Genomic DNA, 23,352 nt, shown 5'->3' with positions numbered 1-23,352 from the left:
AGGGAATGCCAGCCTTGCTTTCTGGGTTTCAAATGCAAATTGAACAAGTGTCTGTCAGAAATTACCTAATGCAATTGATCCTGCTTTTTGGGTGGGAGGAAGAAGGCAATTTCTGTCCCTGTTTTTCTGATATTCCTGTTTGGAGCCAAAGACCATAATTTATACATCTAAGTTAGATGTCTAAGTTATACACTGTCAAGACCAGCTAATTATCATCCCAAGGCTCTTCCTTTCCATTTCTGTTTAATATATCATAAGGAAAAAAAGTCTTAGTGATTAATAATTCAAATCAGAAGCAGCCATAAAGTAGGCTTGCACTACGCTATGCAAACTTGATTTGTTCAAATCCATGTTCTCCAAGTCCTAAACTTCTTTAGAGCATATATGGCAGCCCTGCTAATGTCTAACCAGCTGATAATCTGGAGACCTGACTGTTGGACATCAGGATGATTCAGCCTAGTTAATAAATGCCATATTGGAACACCCATTTAACTCTACAGCAGAAAGAATGCTGTGTGAAAAGGGGAAAGGAGACCTCACACAAATATTACTCATTCACTCATTCAGAAAATGCTAAAACTCAGGCTCTGAACAGCCTTTGATATTTGACCTCTGTAGATGGACTGTAATTAAGATTCTAATCCTTTAAACACTTTAATACATTTCAATTCAAGTTAATAGGATTAGTCACATGCCTGAAGTGTGCATGGCTGGGGCTGAGCTATTGTTGAGCACAGCTGATTAAAAACTTCTAGACACTTTATGGTGGAATATGGTCTTTTATTGTCTAACTCTTTTGTAAACAGTTCTAGTCACAAGTAATATCCAAAAGTGAAGGCATTTAAGAAAAATAAAACTTATCCAAGTTCTTGCTTAAAAAATGTACACACAAAAAGAAAAAATCTGTCTGAACTTTTTCAGCAGCACCAATCAGAGGCTTGAAAGGAGAGATGGGAGATCTGAGAGGCGTTGTCTTGGTTTTCTGGAAGATGTAGGCTTAAATTCTCAGACTTTTGCAATTCTTTCAAAGCTAGGGTGATGTCAAACCTGCACAGAATCAGACAGAACAGAGAGTTACAAAAAATGGAAGAAGCGTTTTCTATCCTGATTTGTATTTTATAGAAACATCAGTTTGCTTAAAGGCACAAAGTTGTTTCTTCCCTTGCTGCTAACAAACTAGTTGGGCTTAGGAGTCCTGGCAAGCCTAGTCATCAAGCAAGCCTAGATCAGTTCATCACACTGTAAACGTGTGCAGAGATTGTGAAGAGTGAAGATAATTTGGGAAGCGAGTGAAGGCACAGGGAGGACAGAGTTGCAGGCACACACAGCACGGAGGTTCCCATTTGTTGCAGGATGTCTGCCAGAAGAAGAGGCTGGGCCACATCAAGGCACTGTGCTGACGTGTAACTTGTGCTAGAGCTGCGTTTAAATGCCACGGAAGCAGTCTGGGAATCCCAGCACAGCTCAGCATGGCTTGCTACTGCCCCATAAAATGCACACAGCACACATTACCCTCCCACTGGAGAAACACGGAGGTAAATCCCCTCTGCTGAGGGATGTGATGTCACAGTATTGACATTTACAGGAAAAGCCAACAGCTGTGGTTAGGGGTTTCCAAAGAGTGACATGCAACAGACTGCAGCTGCAGTGCCATTCCCTGGCCTGCCTGTAACTCCTCTTGTAATGCAGGGAGAGATTTTTTCCTCCACTCATCTTGAGGATCGCGGTCAGCAGAATGAAGTCTGCATTTAGCCAAATGTTCCTGCCAACTCTAACGTGGACCAAAGAGAGCACGCACAAAAGTCAAAGAGCAATCATTGCTCTGTCAGTACTGCTGTCATACAGGAACCTGAGTCATACTGAAAGCCTCTCAAGGAAGGGCACAGTGGAGATACCAGAAATTCAAGCTGGAGCAGGGAAATTCTGATGAAAGCACCACAGCAGTGATGAGGTAGCAGATAAGACTGCCAGAAAATAGCATCGCAACTTTATAGACAGTAGCACAGAAGGAAACACAATGACAAAAATGTGAGGAAAATTGATGAAGCACTAACTTCCTGTGAAGAGAGCCACACTAGGAAGTCTTAAAGTAAGAAAAACATAATACAAAGAGGGCAGGAACCAGAAGAGGTGATCAGGTCTGAGTCAGAAGTAAAAAGTCAGCAAATGGAGATGAGAATAAAAAGGGGAAAAGTGAGAGGGATTAAGTTCTTACAGGATAAGGGGTTGAATCAGGACTGTCCCAAGAAAAAGCAGTGGTAGGTCAGGAGGACTCTCCACCCTGCACAGTCTGACGCCATGCAGAGACACCAGAGCAAGCATTAAAGGAACAACTTGGATCTCCTGTGCTCAAGAACTACAAAGGCCCTGCAAATTAACTGGTGCAGTGCCTGGCTCAGATAAATTGCTCTGTCCCTGCCATCAGCTAAGGCCTCACTGGGCATCTTTACACCAGGCTTACAATGTGACTTACAGCTATGCCCAGAAGGGAATATCAGATACAACAAAAAAGTGAGGGCACTGGAGAGGCAAAGGGAAACTGGAAAAGGCAGGAAGGAACTGGAGGAACTGAGAGTGAAAAGTTGTCCAGTTGTCAAGCAGTGTTAAACAATTTATGCTAAAGAAGGTTTAAATGAAGGAAAAAAGCTTTCTTTCAGTGCCCACATTTCTAGGAGAAGCAGTGTGGAGTAGAGGAATTTTTGTCAGATGGATCTCAGATAACAGATCCAGGAAATGACCTGGTAACCAATGCAAGGGAAATCTTCATTCAGCCGGTGTTCTGGCACAATTTTCTGGTTTGTCAGACTTAGAAAAATATTTAAACATACACACACACAGAGCATTTTGTTTGGCCACTCTGCTGGTCAGTATTGCTCCTGGGAGTCCTGTTTATCCAGCAGTATTCCTGCAGTTGGGAGAGCACTGCTGAAGCAACTGTGACACCCCTACAAACCAAGCACCAACTCTGAAGCCTCGACAAGCCAAGAAAGATTGCTGAGGAAACTTAATCCATATTCCTCCTTTGTTACAGGATTTCTGCCTAGCTGATGTCCACTCAGGGACGAGCTGGCAGCTGGGAATGCAGGAGGGACGGGGGCAGGTGTCAGGGTGTGCTTGGAGCTACTGGTCATTGCCCCCAAAGGCTTTTTCCTTTCAAACCACCACAATTCTGTCACTGAAAAATGAAGAGTTGCTATTGGAAAAAAAAGAAGAAAATACAAATTTTTGATGTTTTATTGACACATCCCCATGCCGAGGTTGGGGCTGTAGTGGGCAGGGACACCTTTCACTCGACCAGGTTGTGTCAAACCCCATCCAACCACTCCTTGACCACTTCCCGGGATGGGGAACCCACAACTTCTCTGGGCAAGCGGTCCCGGTGCCTCACCACCCTTTCAGTAAAGAACTTCTTCGCGACACCTAACCTAAGCCTACTGCCTGTCAGTTTGAAGGCATCACTCCTTGTCCCGTCACTCAGCCTCTCTCTAAGGCGTTCAGGGGCGCAGCCGAGGCGGGCGGAGGGACAATCCCGGCACCGGCGCCAGCTGTGAGCGGGGGGCGGCGAGAAGCGCCGGGCGGGGCCGGGCGGGGGCTGCCCCGGGGGTCTCATAAGACCACCCCCGCCGCCGCTCCGAGCCCTGCTGTCCTGCGGGGCTCCCGAGACGCATCTCGCCGTTCCCTCCCCTCGTCCAGCCCCGTTTCCCGTGGCGAGGCTCCGCCACAGGGGAAGTGACGCCGGCGCCAGGCGAGCTTATATAAAGGGTAGGCGGCAGCGGGCGGAAGCGAGCGAGGCCGAGCGGGCGGGGGGCGGCGGGCAGTGCGAGCGGGGCGGCTGCCGCAGCCCCCCGTGTTCCGGCCTGGCCATGGATTTCCACAACATTCTCGTGATGGCCTCGGAGCAGCAGGGGCTGAACGCGGTGCCGGTGAGCTCGGGGGCTGCCGGGGGGCGCGGGGCCGGGGCGCGGCGGCGGTCGGGCCCGGGGAGGGCCCCGCGGCCGCGGGAGCCCCTCCGGCCTCGGCCCCTGCCCGGGTAGCGCCCGCCGCTGTCTCTGCCGGGCCTTTCGCCTCGCCGGCCGGGGCTGCTCGCTCCTGGGGGCTGGAAAAGTGTCTGTGTGCGGGGAGGGGGCGAGCGGGGCCCCTTCTGTCAACAGGTGCCGGCACCCCCGGGCTGGGAGCGGGCGGCCGCGGCTTGCCCTCCTGGCCTGCCAGTGCCGACATCCCTCCCGGGAGCGGAGCCGTGGGGCGGGGGAGGGCAGTGCCCAAAAGCCGGCCAAGTCCTTTTGTTCGCTCTGAAAACGCGAGTCTGCCACGTCTCAAGTGCGAGTCGGAGACAAAGTGACAAGTTTTGGGTGAATGGGCTGCGTTGTCTGGGGTCTCGGTGTGCGCCGCGAAGGACTAAGGTGTAACAGCGCTGTGGGGAGGGCTGGCGGAAGGCTTTTGCTATGTTATTAACATTGTTCTGAGGGCTGCACTTCGCAGCTTGTGTTTTAGTTCAGGCTATCAGTAACATGTGGATGCCGTGTGCAAGAACCCACTGACTTGCCTGGATGAAGTCTGGCAGGAGGAAGGGCACGTGGCCTTTTCATACATTCATCTCCTGGGTTTCATTCCTCTGGGAGGACCCAAAGTCATGCGTGAATATAAAAAATATTTTCTCCTTAGTAGCCACCAGCTAGGGAGACGATGTTTGCTCTTCAACAGAGTTGCCAGAGTTCTGTTTCTGTGATTAGTTTGCTTAAACCCAGTGTAAAGGAGGGGTAGTTGTTTTTAGCAAAAGCTGTGGGAAAATCAGAACAAAAAATACTCTCAACTGTACAGTGTGTTCATTTTGGTGGTGTCAGAACTAGTGAATATCTCAGTATCTCTGTATCATTAGTAAAACTTCGGTAATGCTCACTAATAGCGTGACCGGTTGATAATATGTACCAACCATATGGTGGATGTGAAATTAATCAGATTCCATTGTGGGTTTAAAATCAACTTTTTTTATATTTAGGCATGTTTAATTTGTCGCTGACCCTACATAGGAATCTGGTTCATAACATGAATAATAAAATAACAAATACAGAAATACTTTAGGATATTTAAATGCCCATTTGGTTGGTCTTAAGCTGTTTCACTAAGTTGTCACTGGGTTATGATAATGATTATTTTAGATATTTAAAGCTTCTCTTTACGTTCTCAGTTTCCCCATGCAGCTTTACTGTGTGACCACTACTTTTTTTTGTCACAAGTTTTAATCTGTGATGATGAATTGATAAAATATCTGCCATAATCTCCATTGTGGCTGTGATGGTGGAGGGAGGGGATCTCACTTCTTGTGCAATGAATGAGGGTTTAGCTACTCTTTTTAGTAAAGGCAGCAGTTAGGATTTGCTAATTCGTGATTGACTCATGGAGTGAGAGTGCAATTGAATCCATAGTTGAAACAGTTTGGTTTAACACATTAGTGTTGCAGCTTTTAACTCTGAAGTTGGCCCCGGTCTGAGCAAAAGCAGAGCTGCACTTGGCACTGCTTGAAGCTATTTGCAGCTGCTGGGCTTTAAAAGAGAGCCCATGGAGACTTTGCAATCACTGGACATCTAAACAGCTCCACTGTGTTAAAGCTAGTATATTAAATGTGTTTATATAAGGAGAATATAATTATTTTTAAATACTTTTATTAAAAACACTATATAGACTAATTACACATTTACTGGTATATAAAATTACCAGGTTTCCAGAAATGTTAGTTCCTGCATTAACAAGCATATCCTCTGAATTTCTCTCTGAGAAGTTTGTTTTAAACTTTACAGTGCACCTAACTAAATGTTCCATGCCCTTTGTAATGAAAACCAGTGACATGAACAAGTAGTGTACGTTCAAAGTGTATATAAATATATATACATACTATAACAGGTCCTGTTTAGTTCAAAGTGGAAACTACATAAAAACTCTAAGAAATAATGTGGCCTTGTATTGTAAAAGAGAGGCCTGGATAAAGCTGATATTACATCATGTCCCTGTAAAAACGAATCTGCTTGTTCATCTCCCTATGGAAATCCGGATTCAAAAGGAACATTGCTGAAATCAGCCTTTTGGTGCCCTTGTTAGTTGCATGAGGTTTTGTTTCTAAATAAGACACTGCATATATGAACTACTGCCTAAGCTATTAATGATGTGGTGCTAATCATCTTCACAGCAGTTGCTGAGTAGAGCCCTGGGGTTTATCTAATATTCCACAGGAGTTTCGTTGCTGTATTTTGTTACCTGTGTTCATGTTAGCAGTTCATCAGATTTTCAGTATGGTCTTGCTTTGACTAGACATGATAACAGTTAGGAGATTTAATGTTGACTTTAGAGAGGTGTCACTCTTTTTGGTGAAATTGGTATACTGTGTTATGCCACGTGTTTCACATGACATGACGAAGCACTTTCAGATATTTTTATTGTAGCTATTCTTTAAAATATGAAATTTCATTGCAGCTTAAAAAAAGAAAACCCTGAGGACAGTTGGAACCAAGTCATTATTTTATTTCACCTTAGTTTCTAATAAGTTATTAATGACAGTATAAGCATCTCATATTGCTCCCGATTCCTTTTAACTGAGGGTGAAACTTTGGTGTACAGAATTTACAGAAATGCGATATAATTTAAACCACAAAGAGGTGATGCAAAACTGAAAGAACTCTTCATCCACGTCAGCACTTGAGAGGTCTCACTGTAAGTTGGACTGACACAAAGCCACCTCCAGCGAAGCTGACAGATACAAGTAGCCAGGAGGAATTCAGTATTTGTGAAGTGAAACACTAACAGAATCCCGGAGTTTGTTCGGAGGACCTTGAGTGACGGAGCCTGCCCGTCGAATTCTAATCTACAAATTATCGAGCGTTTGCCCGCAGGCAAGAGAAGCCCAGCATGAGAAATAATGGGAATGGCTGTCAAGTGCAGATTGCTGCTGTAGGAGCAGACTCCCATCGATTGATGTGTGTGCATTTATTGTGTGTTTAAAATTGGCCTCAAAACTGGGCTAAAATTATTTGGATTGCATCAGCCTCCACAGGAGGGAACTGCAAGATACACAATGTGAATTGTTGGCAGGGCTGGGGAGGGCTTTTGCTCTCAACTTGACTGACCTGATAGTAAAGTTCCACACTGTTGAGGTTTAAATGCTGACTAGTAAAATTTCCAGCTTTTCCTATTCCTGGTCTCTATTTTTTTTTTTTTTTTTGGCAAAAGAAGATGAAAATGGGGACCACAATACCACTACAGAAAGGAAAACATGAAGTTGGGTTTTTTTTTGTTTGTTTGTTTGTTTTTTTTTTCGCCTCTGTGAATTGACTTCTCATAGAAGAAATCTGCTTGCTTTTTTTTTTTTTCCAGCTAAGGGTTCTGCTTGGGTGTTGTGGCAGCAGTTGCAAAATTGGAAGAAAATAATTTTTGCTTTTTTAGGAATAAAATGTATGAACCTGTTGGATTGGTTTTGGGAGAGGAGAACAGTGTGAGCGGATAAGCTGAGCATTTTATCTTTCTCCTGGTAGGAGTTGTTAGGACCTGAAATGAAGCACATTTAAACTATTTACTTTGTCACAACCAGAAATTGAAAACAGCAATTGCGAAATCACCGTGTGTGTGTGTGTGTGTGTGTGTGTGTGTGTGTGTGTTCTAAGACAGTCTCACTGCAGAGTCAGCTGCAGAAGCTTTGGAAATACCAGTTCAGGATGAAGGGCAGAGGCCCCTGGGCAGCAAACACAAATGGCCACTTACAATGTGGAAAGCTGTCTTTTGAGGGACTGGCATTGACACAAACAAGGATGTGTGTGGTGGATGAACCATTCTTGATGTTCTCAGAAAATTATACCCTTGTCTTGGTTTTAAAAAGACAGGTGTCTGCTGAGGAAGGCAGCAGCCTTTCTTGAAATGGAAAATGTAAATCCCCTCCCTCTGAATTATTATAATTTTGAAATTAAGGGGCTCTTAGGCCAAGATATGGGAATAGGAATAACAATTATTTACTAGGAAAATTAAAATAAAAATGCAGTAATACAAAAAAAACACTGACAGAGTCAGAATACAACCTGACACCCTGTGGGTCAGGGTGTTGGTAGCAGTCTGAATAAATGGTGGCTGCAGTCCTCCTGCAGTGACAGGTGTGGTTCTGTTGAAGCAATGATCCTACAGAAGGATGTAGTTTTTCTTTGAAGGTCCAGTGGTGGTGTAGATGGGCCTGGTCTTCCTTTGGGAATTTAGTGGAAAAAGGCTCCCCTGGTGTACCAATTCTCAGATTTTTATCCAGGTAGGAATGCTTGGTTCCTCCCCATGGGCAGAGCATCTCACAATGAGATGATGTAATTTTATCAATCACGGGTGGGACTCAATGGCCCATTGACAGCAGATATCTCTCTGATGGAAGATGGGTGGTGGAAGAGATAAAGAACATTGCCCCACCCGGTTGCAACAGATGGTGATAGAGTACTTAGTTCTGGTTACATCTTGCATTGCAACTTAAGACAACCCTGAAGAATATTTGGGGGGAAACGGGGACTTCCCATTGGAGAAGGTTACATGTCTTGGCAAATGATAGGGAAGAACAACAAATGGTAAGGAAGAAATGATCTGTGAAGAACAGGCAAAGTGTTGTAACATGCTAGTGAAAAACAAGCAAATAAAAATCTCCTCAGTCTGTGAGAGCCCCTGCAAGTCGCCTGCAGTGGATAACGCAAGTGGAATTGTCTTTGCACGGCATCTGCAAGCCCATTTTAGTAACTGAGCTGCTCAGGTGCTCTGCTTGAGAATTGGGTTTGGCAGAATTGATCACTTGCATTCATCTTGCATTGCCAACTGTGTAAATATTGACCATTGTTAAAGGCAATACTACTACTGCTACTTCTGGCTGGTACTGGTGTTTGGTCTAGGCCCCTTGGGGCTTCATTTGGGAGCCAGAAAGTATGCAATCATTTTATAAATTCTGTTTTGTAGTCCAAGATTTGGTTCTTGAATGCTGACATCAAAGTAGCTACAACTCTGTCAGGATCATGTGCCACATTTTGAAGGAAGTCAGTGACTTCAGAGCAAATAGTCACTGTTTACAGATCGAAGAGTGCAGTGTTCTGGGAACAGCATGACCTGCTCTTTCCTAAAGGCTAAACATTTCTATTCCTCTGTTGATTTAACCAACTTAGCAATATTTATTGAAAGCCTCAGTAGTGCAGCTGCTGTTTGGATGGTATAGTGACGTGTGCTGGCTTATTTGGCCTGCTTTACCTGCAGTCTGATGCATATTCATTTGCACTGCACATAAAACACTTTATTAGTGTTTGCAGAATGAGTGTATGGTTCAGTGCTTTTAGAAAGGCTACAGTTCAGCAGGTTATTTTATGCTGTTACTGAATGAAAGTGAGCAAGACTTGTATCAGCAATAGTACAGAAAATGGATATTCATTTATGAATTGTTTTGCTGTATTTTCTGTTGTTAGTCAATATTAAGAAATGCTACTGATTGGAAATTTTAATTTAAATTTTGCATGATTTGTTATGTTAACAACAGTCAGAAACGAGCTTGTCTGTCCAGCTACTTTACAATCCTGCTCCTGGATAGGGCTGTTGGTCACAGTGCAGCAAAACAAAGCCTGAAAACTGCTTCCCCATTACTTTAATTCTTTATAAGATTTCCTGACAGAATAGATCAATCTACATTTGTCTGCCCTTTAGCAGTTTCCAAAGGTGCTCCTTAGGCACAAAATCATTTAGGCTGGAAAAGGTGCTTGAGAACTACACAGTTTTTAAAACAGAATTTTCAAAACTGAGGGCACAGTTGAAATGGAATAATTAAATGAAGCTTTGCCAAATTGGGTTACCAATGGCAAAACATGATGTGTTTAACTTTGTAAGATAATTTACAGAGACATCATTATATTAAGATGAGTATACTACAAAGTACTACAAATAATTTCTGAGGTACTAATTTGCTTCCTCCAGTTTCTGACAGGATTTCGACTGATAATGTATGGATTGCTTTGCCTCTCTGTCTGTTCCAGTTCAAATGGAGTAAACCAGATTTCTTTGGGACACAGAGCCATGGGCCACATTTGAGCAAAAGCTGAGAGGCAGTGCTGCATGGCACTTCAGGTTTCCTGAGCAGTCAAGTCCTGGAACACTTTTGGTGCAAACAGGGAAATCGATTCTCCGGTTGTGGTAAACTTCCTTGCAGAGAGGTGAAGCTCAGTAAATGAGCTTGGCTGTAGCAGGTATTTCATGTGATGAGGTGAGATGGCAGGTTTTAATATGCAATGTATGTGGATGGTGCACCTTAGTAATTGTGCTCTGGTCATTTCAGAAACTGCTTGAGAAGACTACAAGTGGCTGGTATCGTAGCTGCCCTTCTTGGAGCCAGTTTTGGATGCAGCTTAGAAATGAGCCTCCAAACCTTGCTTCTTAGTGCATATACATTCAAGCTAATTTATGGGTTTGCATGTTAGTAATTAAAGTAATCCAAGATTATTCATGTGCTGCTGATCAATGAATCAGAAATGAGAATGAAGGCTTCCATTGTGTGATATTGATGTTTATAGGGAGTTAGGCTGCCAGCCTTCTGATTATTGCTTCTAAAACATTTGGATGTAGGTTTCCTTACCAGATATTTTGTTTTGATTATTTTAGTTAAGTTTCATAAAGCTTTATGAGGACAGAAAGGTATTTATAGAAATGCTGACTTGTGTGGCTCTTTAGTGATACTTTTTTTTATTTGGGTCTTTTTTCACATCTCTTTCATTTGGTGAGAATGTTAATGTCTCATGGGGGAGATCCTGGTTCAGATTTTAGTCTGTTGGCTTACTTTTGAAATAAGCAAAAAGCCCCGCCCTCTCAAACCTCAGTTTTGGATTAGAGTTTCTTTTATTCCTAAATATATTCTGCTTTCCTTCTGCTTCTGGGTTCAACTGCCTTCTATTGTATTTATCTTTACAACTGTCTCTCTCATTGCTTTGTTTTTTTCTTCTGTATTTTGTTTGTGGGAAGAAGTTAAAAAAATTTCTTTTTTTCCCATTTCAGGCACAACCTGGTACATTTGTGAAAGGCAGTGTCTGAACAGCACACTAGTGCAAGTGGTTGTTATAGAACCCAGTAAGAGGCACTTGGGCACTTAACACTGATTTAAGTAACTTTTATTGGGTATAAGAGAAGCCAAAAAGGGGGTAGCATAGATAACTTTACATCTGTTCAGTTGCCAGAACCCCAGGTTGAAGAGCTCTGGACATACTTTTAAGCATGGCCAGCTGTGCAAATCCTGGCTGTGGTGCATGTAATCAGTGTTGTAGTCTTTAGAGCTTTTGCAGGATGTCCTGGGAAGTTAATAGCACAATTATTTCCTCTGCCAAGGAAAAGGATGTTACATGAAAACATGCAGCTTCACCTCAGGATATAGCGAGATATAGAATCATAGACTAGGAACCATTAATGGTGATCTAGTTCAACTCCCCTGCAATGGGCAGGGACATCTTTAAAGAGATCAGGTCACCCAGAGCCCTTTCCAACCTGACCTTGAATGTTTCCAGGGTTGAGGGGTCTACAGCCTCTCCTGGCAATCTGAGCCAGTGTTTCACTGTTCCCCTCAAACTTCTAGTCAGAATCTATCCTCTTTTAGTTTAAAACCAATATCCCCTGTCCTATTGCTGCTGTCTCTGCTAAAAACTGTCCCCATCTTTCTTATAAGCTCCCTTTCAGTACTGAAAGGCTGCAACAAGATCTGCCTGGAGCCTTCTCCTCTCCTGGCAAATTACACCACGTGCAAGTGCTGTAATTCCCAGGTGCCAGGTGGGGGCTGTGTATTCTCTCACAGTCAGTGCTGAGGTCACACTGATCTCAGGTGATAAGTAGAGTTTCAGGTCAGCTGGTGTGTGGGTCACTAACTCCTTGATGTACGGCAGTATTGTGTTTAAGGTCACTGCCAGCAGGAACTAAAATCAGTATTGTTGGTTTTACGTGAGCCTATTTATTATTTTGGTAAAGTCCATTTCAGCTTTTGGAGTAATTCAATTTTTTGAGTTGATTTATCTATTTTTGCTGAATTCGGTAACCTGAAACTGAAATGAGTGTCTACAAGCAAGCTAAAAATGGAGCTGTAAACCTGCAGTCTGGAATTTAATTGACTCTGGCAGCTCGGGCTGTAGTTTGCTTTTGGTTCCTCTTGGTCAAAGACTAAGGCTGAACTGAATTCCTTTTATTCCGTTACTAATGCAGCCATTGCATTCCTTATTAGTCCAGTTCATTTCACTCATTTTGTTTCCCTACCTGTCTTGTGGTTTCCTGTTCATTCATTCCAAAAGCTGAGTGAGCCCGTTTGTGGATGTATCCACATATTGTGGGTGGTTCCATGTGAATGTATTGCACTCAAAAGATAGGCAGCAATGTGTTTTGAGATAAAATAATGATTTGACAATTCACTGGAATTTAACAAAGTTCAACAGGGGTTGACAAGGTTTAATAAGTTTATGCAAGATTCATTTCATTATTTAGTTAATGGAAGAAACATACAAAAAAATTAATGATTAATTAAATTAATGAGCTCATTAATTTATGAGCTCATTTAGAATAATTCTCAGGGACTGGCAATGCAAAGAGCAAGAAGCACAGTCCTGTTGAGACACAAAGTTCTGAGTGGACTCCTTGCTTTCTAAACTCAGTTTGGAGTGGCTGGATCCATTCTTAGTCTCAGGCTTGGTCAATGGTATAAATCTAATGGAATTATGCATACAGTGTTTGTAATAATATGGGGTGGATGAATTAGTAATGTTTCATAATACTAATGCAACATCCTCTGTCACCTACTGAGGATCTGTCATGAGTAAGGAATCTTTCCACCTTGTGTAAGGAAGGCTCTCTTAGTTTCAGGTAAGGAATGTCTAACCCTGAGAGGCATCCCTGCTCAGGGGTTACCTGGCATCCAGTTAAGCTGCAGTTCAGGCAGAGCTCAAATCAGGCTCATCGTGATAGCAATATTTATAGGGTGAAGTAGTTGGCTGCTGGCCAATGATATGGACAAGACAAATGTCCTTATCTTAGTGCTGGTATCTTGTTCTGGACTTTGGTTATCTTGCTTTTCTGATGATTATGAAGAGAAAAAAATTGTCAAGACACATCTACTCCCTTGGACCAGGCACTTTCTAGCTTGCAAGTTTATCCCAAGGACTTGGGGCTGGTTGCTCAGCCTAAAAGTACAACTGTGAGTCAAATGTATCCAGCACAACCCTCAGTTTCAGTGGGAATTAGTGCTGATATCTTGTTCTGGACTTTGGTTATCTTGCTTTTCTGATGATTATGAAGAGAAAAAAATTGTCAAGACACATCTACTCCCTTGGACCAGGCACTTTCTAGCTTGCAAGTTTATCCCAAGGACTTGGGGCTGGTTGCTCAGCCTAAAAGTACAACTGTGAGTCAAATGTATCCAGCACAACCCTCAGTTTCAGTGGGAATTCATTGTTTACTCTGTACCATCTCTGTGCTTAAGTCAAGTACAGGACTGTTATGCAACTCCTCAGTTTTAAAGACTGATTTTTTACATTTCTTAACTCTTCTGACATATTTCTTTGTTCTTTGCAGAAAAGGTACAGTTTGGCTGTTGGGCCTCCCAAAAAAGTTCCCAAAGTCAAGGGTGTAGAGTCTGCAGCAGTGCAAGCATTTCTCAGACGGCAAGAAGAAGAAAAGAGAAAAAAAGGTAAAAGTACAAAATATCTCCTATGGGAGACTTGAAATTATTCTTTGCTATTTGTCACCTTATTAAAATTTCTTGCAAATACAGCTGCACATCTGTTTCAGAAATTTATGTGTAGACCTGATGCTGAGAGAAAGCTAGAGCTAAGTAAGGGCTGGGGATGTTTACTTGCTTTCCTAAGGGGTTAAAACATTATTCAGCTACATTAGGATTTATGGCTGGAGATTGAGAAAGCAGTTAAGGTGAAGGGCAAAAAACTATTTCAACTTTCATTAGCTTAGCTGTGAAAAATTCATCTGTGTGAAAAATGGAAAGAGTTGCCTTTGTTCTGTCTTAATCTACTGTTTCAATACAGTGAATTTTAAAGAGTCTCTGAGACATGATTTCTCCACTTTTGTACTTCCTTTAAATAGTCTGTGGTATAAACTATTACTGCATTGCTTCTGATGTTTTGTTAAAGGTAACCAAATCTGATGGACTGGATGGCCCAGGTTATTGCTTCCTCTCCTGGGCCAGTCATGACTGTTTCTTAATCCTGCTGCCAGGTCCAGAAGCAAGATTAGGCACAAATTCCACATGGAGCATGCTGGTACACTCTGTGCTGTCACAGCCCTTGACAATAGAATAACACAGACAAGGAATGGTACCTTTATAGGGACCCAAAATATGAGCAGCCTGATCCATTTTCTAGGAATTTTTATTTTCTGAATCTTTTTGGTATTTAGTCCTTACTCCTTGGTCTGTCTGGTATTTGGTATTTAGAGGTCTCATTCACCAGCTAGTTCATCCTGACTCTTGTCAGCCGGTCACAGACACAAGATAGAGAGAGCATACTTATGCAGAAAACAGCTAAGCCAGAACAGTAAAGATATAGGACAGACTGTGGAGATAGAGTCCTGTGCCCTATCACACTTGTGTAATGACCAGCTGCTTGTTTATCTGGGTTCAGCTGCTTCTGTGTGTCCCTTATATCCCTCTACACAGACACACACTTTGGCTACTTTCCAGTTATTATCTTCCCAATACTCTCCCCTTCCTCAACTTCCCTTACATTTGATTGTAAGCTCTGTATAGTTGCAAGATTCTTTTGCTCAGACTCGGAACTCCATCCACTACACAGAGATCCCATAACTGCTGTACCTCCTTATACAAAGGTTCTCCACAATTTTCATAGCATCCTGGAAAGCTGCTTCCCTCAGAAAGCCTTAGTGGGTTTTGTTAGAGCAGCATTTCACTCAATTGCTTGCCTTTGTTGGAGCAGCTGACACAGGAGGGTGTTGGCAGACCTGGGGTCACTTTCTTGTCTATTTTGGATAGCTATTAGCCAGATATCCTTAAGTTACTGTCCTAAGTGGTTTGTTAGTTTGGAAAATATTGACATAAAAAGTAGTGCTTTTTGCTTAACTTTCTCCTGGTGTTCTTGCAGCACTGGAAGAAAGAAGGAAGAAAGAGCAGCTCTTGGCGAGGCGTATTGAACTGAAACATGACAGAAAGGCAAGAGCTATGGCCTCACGAACAAAGGATAATTTTTATGGCTATAATGGTGTTCCTGTTGAAGAGAAGCCTAAAAAGAGGAGGGCTTGTGAGAATGTTGCTCAGGCCTCAGAGGCTGAGTATGCAACAGAAGATGAAACTGAGCAACTTGAATACAGTCAGACGGAATCTGAGCATGAGCAAGAAGAGTATGAAGAGAAGCCATCCAAAGCTGCAGTGAAACCAAAGGCACCTCCCAAAAGTGCACCAGCACCTCTGAACTTTGCAGAGCTCTTGAGGCTTGCTGAAAAGAAACAATATGAACCGGTGGAAATAAAACCAGTGAAAAAGGTAGAAGAGAGGCCCAGAACAGCAGAAGAATTGAGAGAGAGGGAGCTTTTGGGACGCAAAAACAAAAAAGTAGAAATGCATAAGAAAAGTGAGAAGGAGATTAAGCCTACAGGGATATCCAGTTCTTCAAAAAAACTGTCTTCTCAAAAAGCATCTGTAAACACAAAACAAAATAAAAGCTCCGTAGATAAACATTCCACATCTAAAAGCAGTCTATCGCTTTCTATGGGTAGTATTGATAAGAAATCCAAAACACCAGCATTGACTGAAAAACACCCACGGTCGTCATCTTCTTCCAGACTTGATCAAATGGAAAAAACCTCACAAAATGGTTCCTTAAAAAGCTCTACTGGTAGCAGTCATAATAAATTACCTGTCAATGGTATGAGAAAGTCTGGCTCAGGTTCTCACGTGCCACCCTCAAAACCCACGGCCAATGGGGCTCAGAGAATGCCATCTGTGAAAGAATCCAGCCTGAAAAAGTCTGTCCATGCAAAACCAGGAAAACCTGTGGCTCTTCAACATGGAATCAACTCCAATGCAAAACGATCTGGCAGCAGCTTAGGAAAAGGAGGACCTGGACATCCCGGTGGTGGTTCAAGTGCAGGACCGGGACGATCAAGCAGCAATTCTGGCGTGGGACCGGGAAGGCCAGGAAGTGGTTTAAGCTCAGGACCTGGGCGGCCGGGCAGCAGCTCAAGCACGGGACCTGGGCGGCCTGGCAGCAACTCAAGCACGGGACCTGGGAGGCCTGGCAGCAGCTCAAGCACAGGACCTGGACGACCGGGAGGTGGCTCAGGCGTGGGACCGGGAAGGCCGATGAGCAGCTCGAGCACGGGACCTGGGCGACCAGGCAGCAGCTCAGGCGTGGGACTTAAGCGACCAGGCGGCAGCTTGGGCACTGGACCGGGAAGGCCGGGCAGCAGCACAAACATAGGACCAGGGCGGCCAGGCAGCAGCCTGGGAACAGGACCAGGAAGGCCAGGAATCAGTCCAAGCACAGGAGCCAAGCGACCAGGCAGCAGCTTGGGCACTGGCCCAGGGAGGCCGGGCATCAGCACAAGTGCAGGATCTGCACGACCAGGCAGCAGCCCAGGCACAGCTGTGAAACCCAAGTGTACTGTTGTGTCAGAAACCATTTCTTCTAAAAACCTCGTCACAAGACCTAGCAATGGACAGATGAATGGAATGAGACCTTTTCCAGGGCATAGACCTGTTCTTCATCCACAAGGTATGCATTTGTAGAACAAAGCATTTTTTCCACTGTTGTGCTTTAACTCTAATGGGCAACTAAGTACTGTGTAGCTGCTTGCATGCCCGCCCTGTCTCCCAGTGGGGAGAAGAATTGGAAAAAACCCAAGTGAAACTCAGATAAGAACAGTTTAATTGAAACAAAATTAAACATAGCAGCTTTTAATTTATTTTACTTATTTTTACCTATGCTTGTAGTTTTTGAAATACAGGTGGTGTGAAGTATCCCATGAAAGAAAACTAGGCAGCCTGTGATGGATACTGGTATATGAATGCTGTTAGAAGGAAAAGAACTGAAGGATTTGCTTCCAGCATGGCTTTATATTTGGTCTATAAAAATTTGTTGTGTCCTAAATAACAGATGCTTGAAGGACTAGATGAAAAATCACTCACAGGTCTTACATTTCAGTGTTTTGGCAGATTTGTCTTATCAGTGGCAAGCTGTTGTAAAAATTCATTTCTGATCAGGAGCAAGCAGTGTGGAGTGTAGTGAATAAGTGCCTGGAAAGCCATGAGCAGAGAACAGATATCTGCTGAGCTATCCTATTCCTCAGGATGCCATTGCCGATCCTGATAGCTAATCTCCTCTAGCACAACTCAGGAAGTATTCTCTCTTGCTGAATTTCTAAGAAATGCTGGTTAACCTGAGGCAGACGTTTTCCACCATGAAGCCCAGAAAATGGCTACACCCAAAGTACAGCAAGGAGAAGTACTGTTAAATTAAAATTGTGTGCATGTTATTAGTTAATGTTTTTATTCTCTCCTGTCATTTAGGTCTTGGAAGACCACCTATTAGTTACAAAAGACAAATAGAAGATGATGATGATGATGAATATGACTCTGAAATGGATGACTTCATTGAAGACGAAGGGGAACCTCAAGAAGAAATATCAAAACACATTCGGGAAATATTTGGCTATGACCGGAAAAGGTAAGAGAAGTAACAATTGTAAGATACTGTACAACAAGCAGTAGAGCAAGTAATTATTCTTCCTAAGAAGGGATATTAATTCATTACCTATTTTTTAATATGCTACAAACTGATATTTAATTTTCAGGTACAAAGATGAAAGTGATTATGCCTTACGTTATATGGAGAGCAGCTGGAGAGAGCAACAGAAAGAAGAAGCTAGGAGGTATGCATGGATTTGAACTTGGATACAAATTGCAAAGTTTGTTTGCTGAAGTCATAGGGCTAAGCTAGCGAATATCCACTCTGCTTTTAACAGCAAGCCTTACAATTTTTTATAAGAAAAATTAAGTAAAAGATGGAATTCATGCAGCCAGTGGTGGATACACTAAGTCATGTATGTCCTTATCTATCACAAACCTTGCTTGTTAAGAACTAATAAGAACCAAAACCAATTCACTTCAAAAAATATTTTATAAGTTATACATTTCATTTGAAATTCCATATTCTTTATTTGGTCCCAAGCATTACAATATTCTGCCAGTTTGAGGTCTGGAAATTTTATTTGTTTTTATCTATATGTGTGTATGTCTATTTCTATAGAAGTATAAAAAGTATGCTGACAAGCTTGTATAGTCACTGATTTAAATTATGAAGGTGATATTTTCATGTTGGTTTTGGCCTTTGGGCTTGCAGAATTCTTAAGAGATAAGCTGATTATTTGTTTTTAAATGAGTGTTTGTGAAAGCTATAAGGGTTTTCTATAGAAAATGCAAATATTGGAATGCATGGAGTCACCAAATTCTTTGGTTCTACTGAAGTTTCTATATGATTATTCAGAAGGTGCCTTGAACATTAGAAACTTGCATCTTTGAAGTTACAGTCAGTGTTTTTATTCTTTTTGGCTCCTGAGGACTGTCTGCAGCCCATGGAAAGCTATAGTCTGTTAGGAGGAGTTAGGAGAAATAAATGGAACTTTAAAGTGATTGCTGGTAACAAAACTCCGTTGACATCTTAGGGTGAGATTTTGTAGAGTTGAATTCCTGACTCACTTTTAACTACACGTTGCATAAAGGAAGTGGAGATGAGAAACTTGAGTTAAATTCAATATTACTTTTTCAATGGATGTGTTTCAATAGCTGCTTTTTGGGAGGAAAAAAGACCTTATATATTACATTCATTATTTTTTAATACCATCTTTATTTTTTGACAGAAGTTTTAAATATTTTTCCCTTGAAATACTTGATTCTGATCATATGATTAAAAAAAAAAGTTGATTTCTTAAAGCTGCATTCATTCTGTAATTAAAGAAGAGCTGATATGAAATTATTCTTCAAATCAGCTGTAGTACTTTTAGCATTGCCTTTTGGGTGTGTAGAAGTAAAGCCTCAAGTGTCTTGAGCAGCAGTGTAAAGGATTTCATCTTGTTTGGCAGCTTGAGACTCGGTGTTCAGGAAGACTTGGAAGAGCTGAGACGGGAAGAAGAAGAACTGAAACGCAAGAGACAGTCTAAGAAGCTGAGGACACGTTAACTGACTTATGGTGTTGACTTGGTTCATGTTTCTGCTCCCCTCTGCCTCCATACATCTCTTATTCTACTTCAGTTTCCATTTGCTTGTTAGAGGGCAAAAGAATATTTAAAGGGATTAAAGTACTGAAAAGCAAGGCTTTAGCTTGACCTAAATAAGATATTTATTTTTAATACTTGCCAGGGTTGGTTTTTTATGAAGAAATCAATGCACTAATGCATATTAAATGGAATAAAATTAATAGATGTTTCCATTGATTTAACCAGTTCAAGATGCCAGCAGAAATATTGACTAGCTATGCACTGACTTGGAACTGCGTGGGCCACGTACCAGTAAACCAATTTTGCATTCACTTGAAAGTAAGGAATAGCATTCTTCTTCCCTGATATTTCTTGAGACTTGGAGAGATTGTTCTATATCCTGCCCTGTTTCCCAACCTGAGCCTCAAAGTGTTAAAATGTCATCTGTACAACAGTAGCTTGGGTGTAAATTCAGCCACAGCCCACAGGTGTTTAAGGCAATAAAGTGCTGCAGATCTTTAGAACTGAGGACCCATAAAAATAATTTGAACCTCTTTATTTCTAAACAGAAAAGTGCATGTCATTTGCAAACTGTGCAGTGATGGATATGGCCAAAAGATTATGTTGGCTTTTGCTGTGTCTGGAATTCCAGTGCCAGTCTAATTCAGTATGAGAAACACACACCCTGGAAACAGAAATTTCTAGTGTTTGTATGTAACCTGTGCTTTTGGGCTCAAGCATATGCTTGGGAATTCTTCTCCTGCCCTGTAAATTTTCAGATTTATTTAACAGCTTCTGCTGCTTTACAAACTGTGTTTTTTCTTGCATTAAACATCCGATGGTTAAATTATTTAAAATGTGAAGCAGTCATTTATCTAATTAGTTTTACTGTTAAGAAAGAACATCAGACAAGTTCTGTTAGAATGCATTTGCAGCTTTTCAGTATTAACATTATGTTAACTAGTTAATACTTGTGATTGATTTCAGCAAGCCAAAAACCCAAAATAAATATGTATAGCAGGAGACTTAGTTCAGTTACTTACCTTAATGCCCATATTTGCACATTATTTCTAACTATGCATTTAAAGACTGTTTGTTTCAGTAACTGAATTTGTTTACAATCAGCACAGGATTCATGTAAGTCGACAGGAGTTGCACTGAGACCTTAAGCTCAAATCTGGTGTTGCATCTACTTGGATTTCCCCAAGCTGCCCTCCAAAGCTCACCAGTGTCACTGCTCAGCTTTGCCTCAAGCTCCAGGACTCCATTGGTAGCATCTGCCTTCAGCTGCTTCAGGCCATTATGTTTTAATGCTAGGAATAGGTCAAAAAGTAGAAAAAGAGCTTTGGGCATTGGTTGGGGGTGGGGAAAAAGGAAAAATTACCTTGTGGAAAAACAACAAAAGGACCTTTCCTACTGGGGCTACTCTTAACAGTGCTGGTTCTAAGAAGCAGTTCAGATAGCAACCTGTAAGGAACAGTCTTGGAAGCTGCTGAAGTTTAAACATCTGATTCTTAATGTGAGAAAAAACAGCTTTGCCTTTTTAAGATGTTTTCTGTCAATGGTGTGCCATTTCACTTCCTCAGCAAATACTGATGTAAGTTACTGGTACAGATTCTCTAGACTGTCTCAGTATTGGCTGACATGGAGCCCAGGTGAGGATACCATTGTTGCTCTAACTTTCTCTGTTAACTAACAAAAACTGTTTTTCAGTGTACGCACTTGAGACCATGCAAGATAGTGTAGCCTCACTGTCTAGAAGCGTGTTGTATTCTCTGCTGCATTGGGACCATCTCAGATCTCCTGTTGGAGATTTCCTGGTTTCTAGAATTACCCATTCAGGACAATGGACTTTGGGACCATGATCAAGTTCTGGGTTTGTACTTTCTTATTCTTTTTAGCTGGAGAAAGACTCGAGGTCCATCAACCCAGACAGCTATATCATCTGTGAGCAACTTCCTGCCTGGTTGGGGAGAAAAAAGTCTCTTATGAAGCAAAAGAAATATATTAAGTTGAAATTGATTCAGTTGGGAAAGAAATCTGCATTTCAGACAAGTACAGGTTAAGTAAAACCTGATTATTTCATCACTTTCCAATTATTTAACCATGCAAGATCAGTTAAACTTCTTAATCTGTAAAGCACTTTGTCATTTAGATGGTGACTGGAATGTACTCTGCTAGCCTCCCTAAGACACTGTATAACTTTCTTCACACAGTGATCATTGCTTAAGTTTTGTCTATTTCATATGAAAAATTATTCAAGGACACATTTGTAATTTTACAGTCAAGAAGTACTTTCTCATAATTGGCATGGGATGCTGATGGGTTTCCTATTTTGTACAAATGTTTGGCTTTTAATGTGCTTGCATATTTGTTGCATATTTGTATGTCAGCTAGGAAGGAACTAAACTAGTTTTTAAATTCCTGACCTTGTATCCAAAAACTTGTTTACTGTTTGCCAGATTAATAGTATTCATCTAATGACAGTATTTCAGTACTTCCAAAGTGCATCTGAATTTGAGGTGAAGAAAAACTGGAAGAATGCTTACATTGGTCTATTGGGATTGGATGTTCAGCTAATTTAATTGTATTTAAGGAAATTCTGGTTTGGTTTTTAGATTTTTAATTCACTGTTTGACAATGTGCCTTTTTACTAAATTGTGTCAAAAAATAATGAATGTAGGAGGATGAAAAGGTTGGTTTCTGCTATCTCAGATTCTATATCCTTAAACTTGAGAGTGTGAAATGACATACTTTTCATAAAACCCTTCCAGGTCTGGCTTTGATTGCACAATTAAGGTAGCTACTTCTTTACTGCTAATGCTAAATCAAATGAAGGGCACTTTCTATTGATGACTACTTTTTGAAAATGTCTTGTATTTACACTTGAGCTGTATTTCACTTTACAGCTATGTCTTTTGGAGGCCAGGGTTTTGCATATCACAGGAAGCCTTAGTGTGCAACTCTGTGCTGTGCTTTAAAATAAAAATCTTTCAAGAAGTATATGAAATCTCTATGGAAATCTGGATTTATTTTTGTGTAAAGCCCAAAATATTGTCCAGGAAAACTAATTTTCTATTTTTTTTTTTTTTGCATTTTGTAACATAATCTAGTAGCTGATACATATTTCTAGATATAGCATATTTCTGGAGACCAAAACTTGTCAGAAAATAAATATATGGAGAGACTGGTGTTTAAATTGTGGTGAATGTACTTCTATTTATTTTGGTGAGTGGGTGTGATGCAATATTAAAGTGTTAGTGTGTAAATAAGGGTGCTTCTGGTTTTAGCCAATGATTTTTTTCCTTTGGGGATATCATGTGTGCACAGTGTCTTTTTACACAATGTGACAAAATCAGGTTAAAAACTCATACATAGCTTACCTGCTCTGGTGCTGTCAAGGAAGTGTATACTTTAGCACACACCAAATGCATATAAATTTTGCAGAGTATGTATACAATAAATTATAGGCATTAAACATTTTACTGCTATTTCTCATTGGTTTACTTTTATAAAAGATTTATCAGAATTACTTTCTGCTGTTTCTTCTGAGCTCTCACATATGGCAGTGTCAGCCTGAATGTTCTTGGAGAATGCTTCTCATGCAGCCAGCAAGAAGGTATGAAAAATGTAATGGAGTCACTTAACACTTCAGAAAAGATGTGAAAGTTCCTGGTGTCTCCTGCAGTTCAGGCTGTGACATGGTATGTACTTGGAGGAACACGTATTTAGAATTATAATATACCCGACTGTGCCCATTGCCTTTAATTTTTTGCATTTGAAGTGCTCACAAGCAGCATCCTTCTGGATTTCCATATTCCTGTGTAAGGAGTCTGAACTCCCTTGATGGATGTCTCCTCTGGAAGGGTTTTCTGCTTTGATGGTGGAAGTAAATGATTGTTCTGATCAGCTAATGCTGTGACCCACTTCCAAATGGATGAATGGATACACATCAGTGAGCCCACCTGCCTTATGAGGAAAAGCAATGCTTGCACATTCTTGTACCTAAAAAAACAGTATTTAAAATATTGCAAATCTGCATTTAATGTATCCTATGACTACCTTGTTTTGAAGGCATGAAATCCTATCTTCGTTGGAACTACCTTGTATGGAATTCCCTTGATATTTTAA

The 23,352-nt window shown here is 41.5% G+C and overlaps 1 protein-coding gene across 1 annotated transcript; it reads left to right on the top strand.

The window, feature by feature from the left end:
- The first annotated feature begins 3,786 nt into the window (after positions 1–3,786).
- SPTY2D1 (SPT2 chromatin protein domain containing 1) lies at positions 3,787–20,070 on the top strand. Its single transcript, XM_041481065.1, has 6 exons — positions 3,787–3,923; positions 13,576–13,690; positions 15,114–16,742; positions 17,537–17,693; positions 17,821–17,898; positions 19,108–20,070. Exons 1-6 carry the CDS (start codon positions 3,864–3,866, stop codon positions 19,202–19,204), a joined length of 2,136 nt encoding a protein of 711 aa, XP_041336999.1. The 5' UTR covers positions 3,787–3,863; the 3' UTR covers positions 19,205–20,070.
- The last annotated feature ends 3,282 nt before the right edge of the window (positions 20,071–23,352 follow it).

The sequence above is a fragment of the Pyrgilauda ruficollis genome, unplaced genomic scaffold (genome assembly GCF_017590135.1).
Source record: "Pyrgilauda ruficollis isolate IOZ18807 unplaced genomic scaffold, ASM1759013v1 scaffold55, whole genome shotgun sequence".
Lineage (NCBI taxonomy): Eukaryota > Metazoa > Chordata > Aves > Passeriformes > Passeridae > Pyrgilauda > Pyrgilauda ruficollis.
Note: the sequence above shows the minus strand (reverse complement) of the source record. Positions and strands in the feature narration are given on the sequence as shown.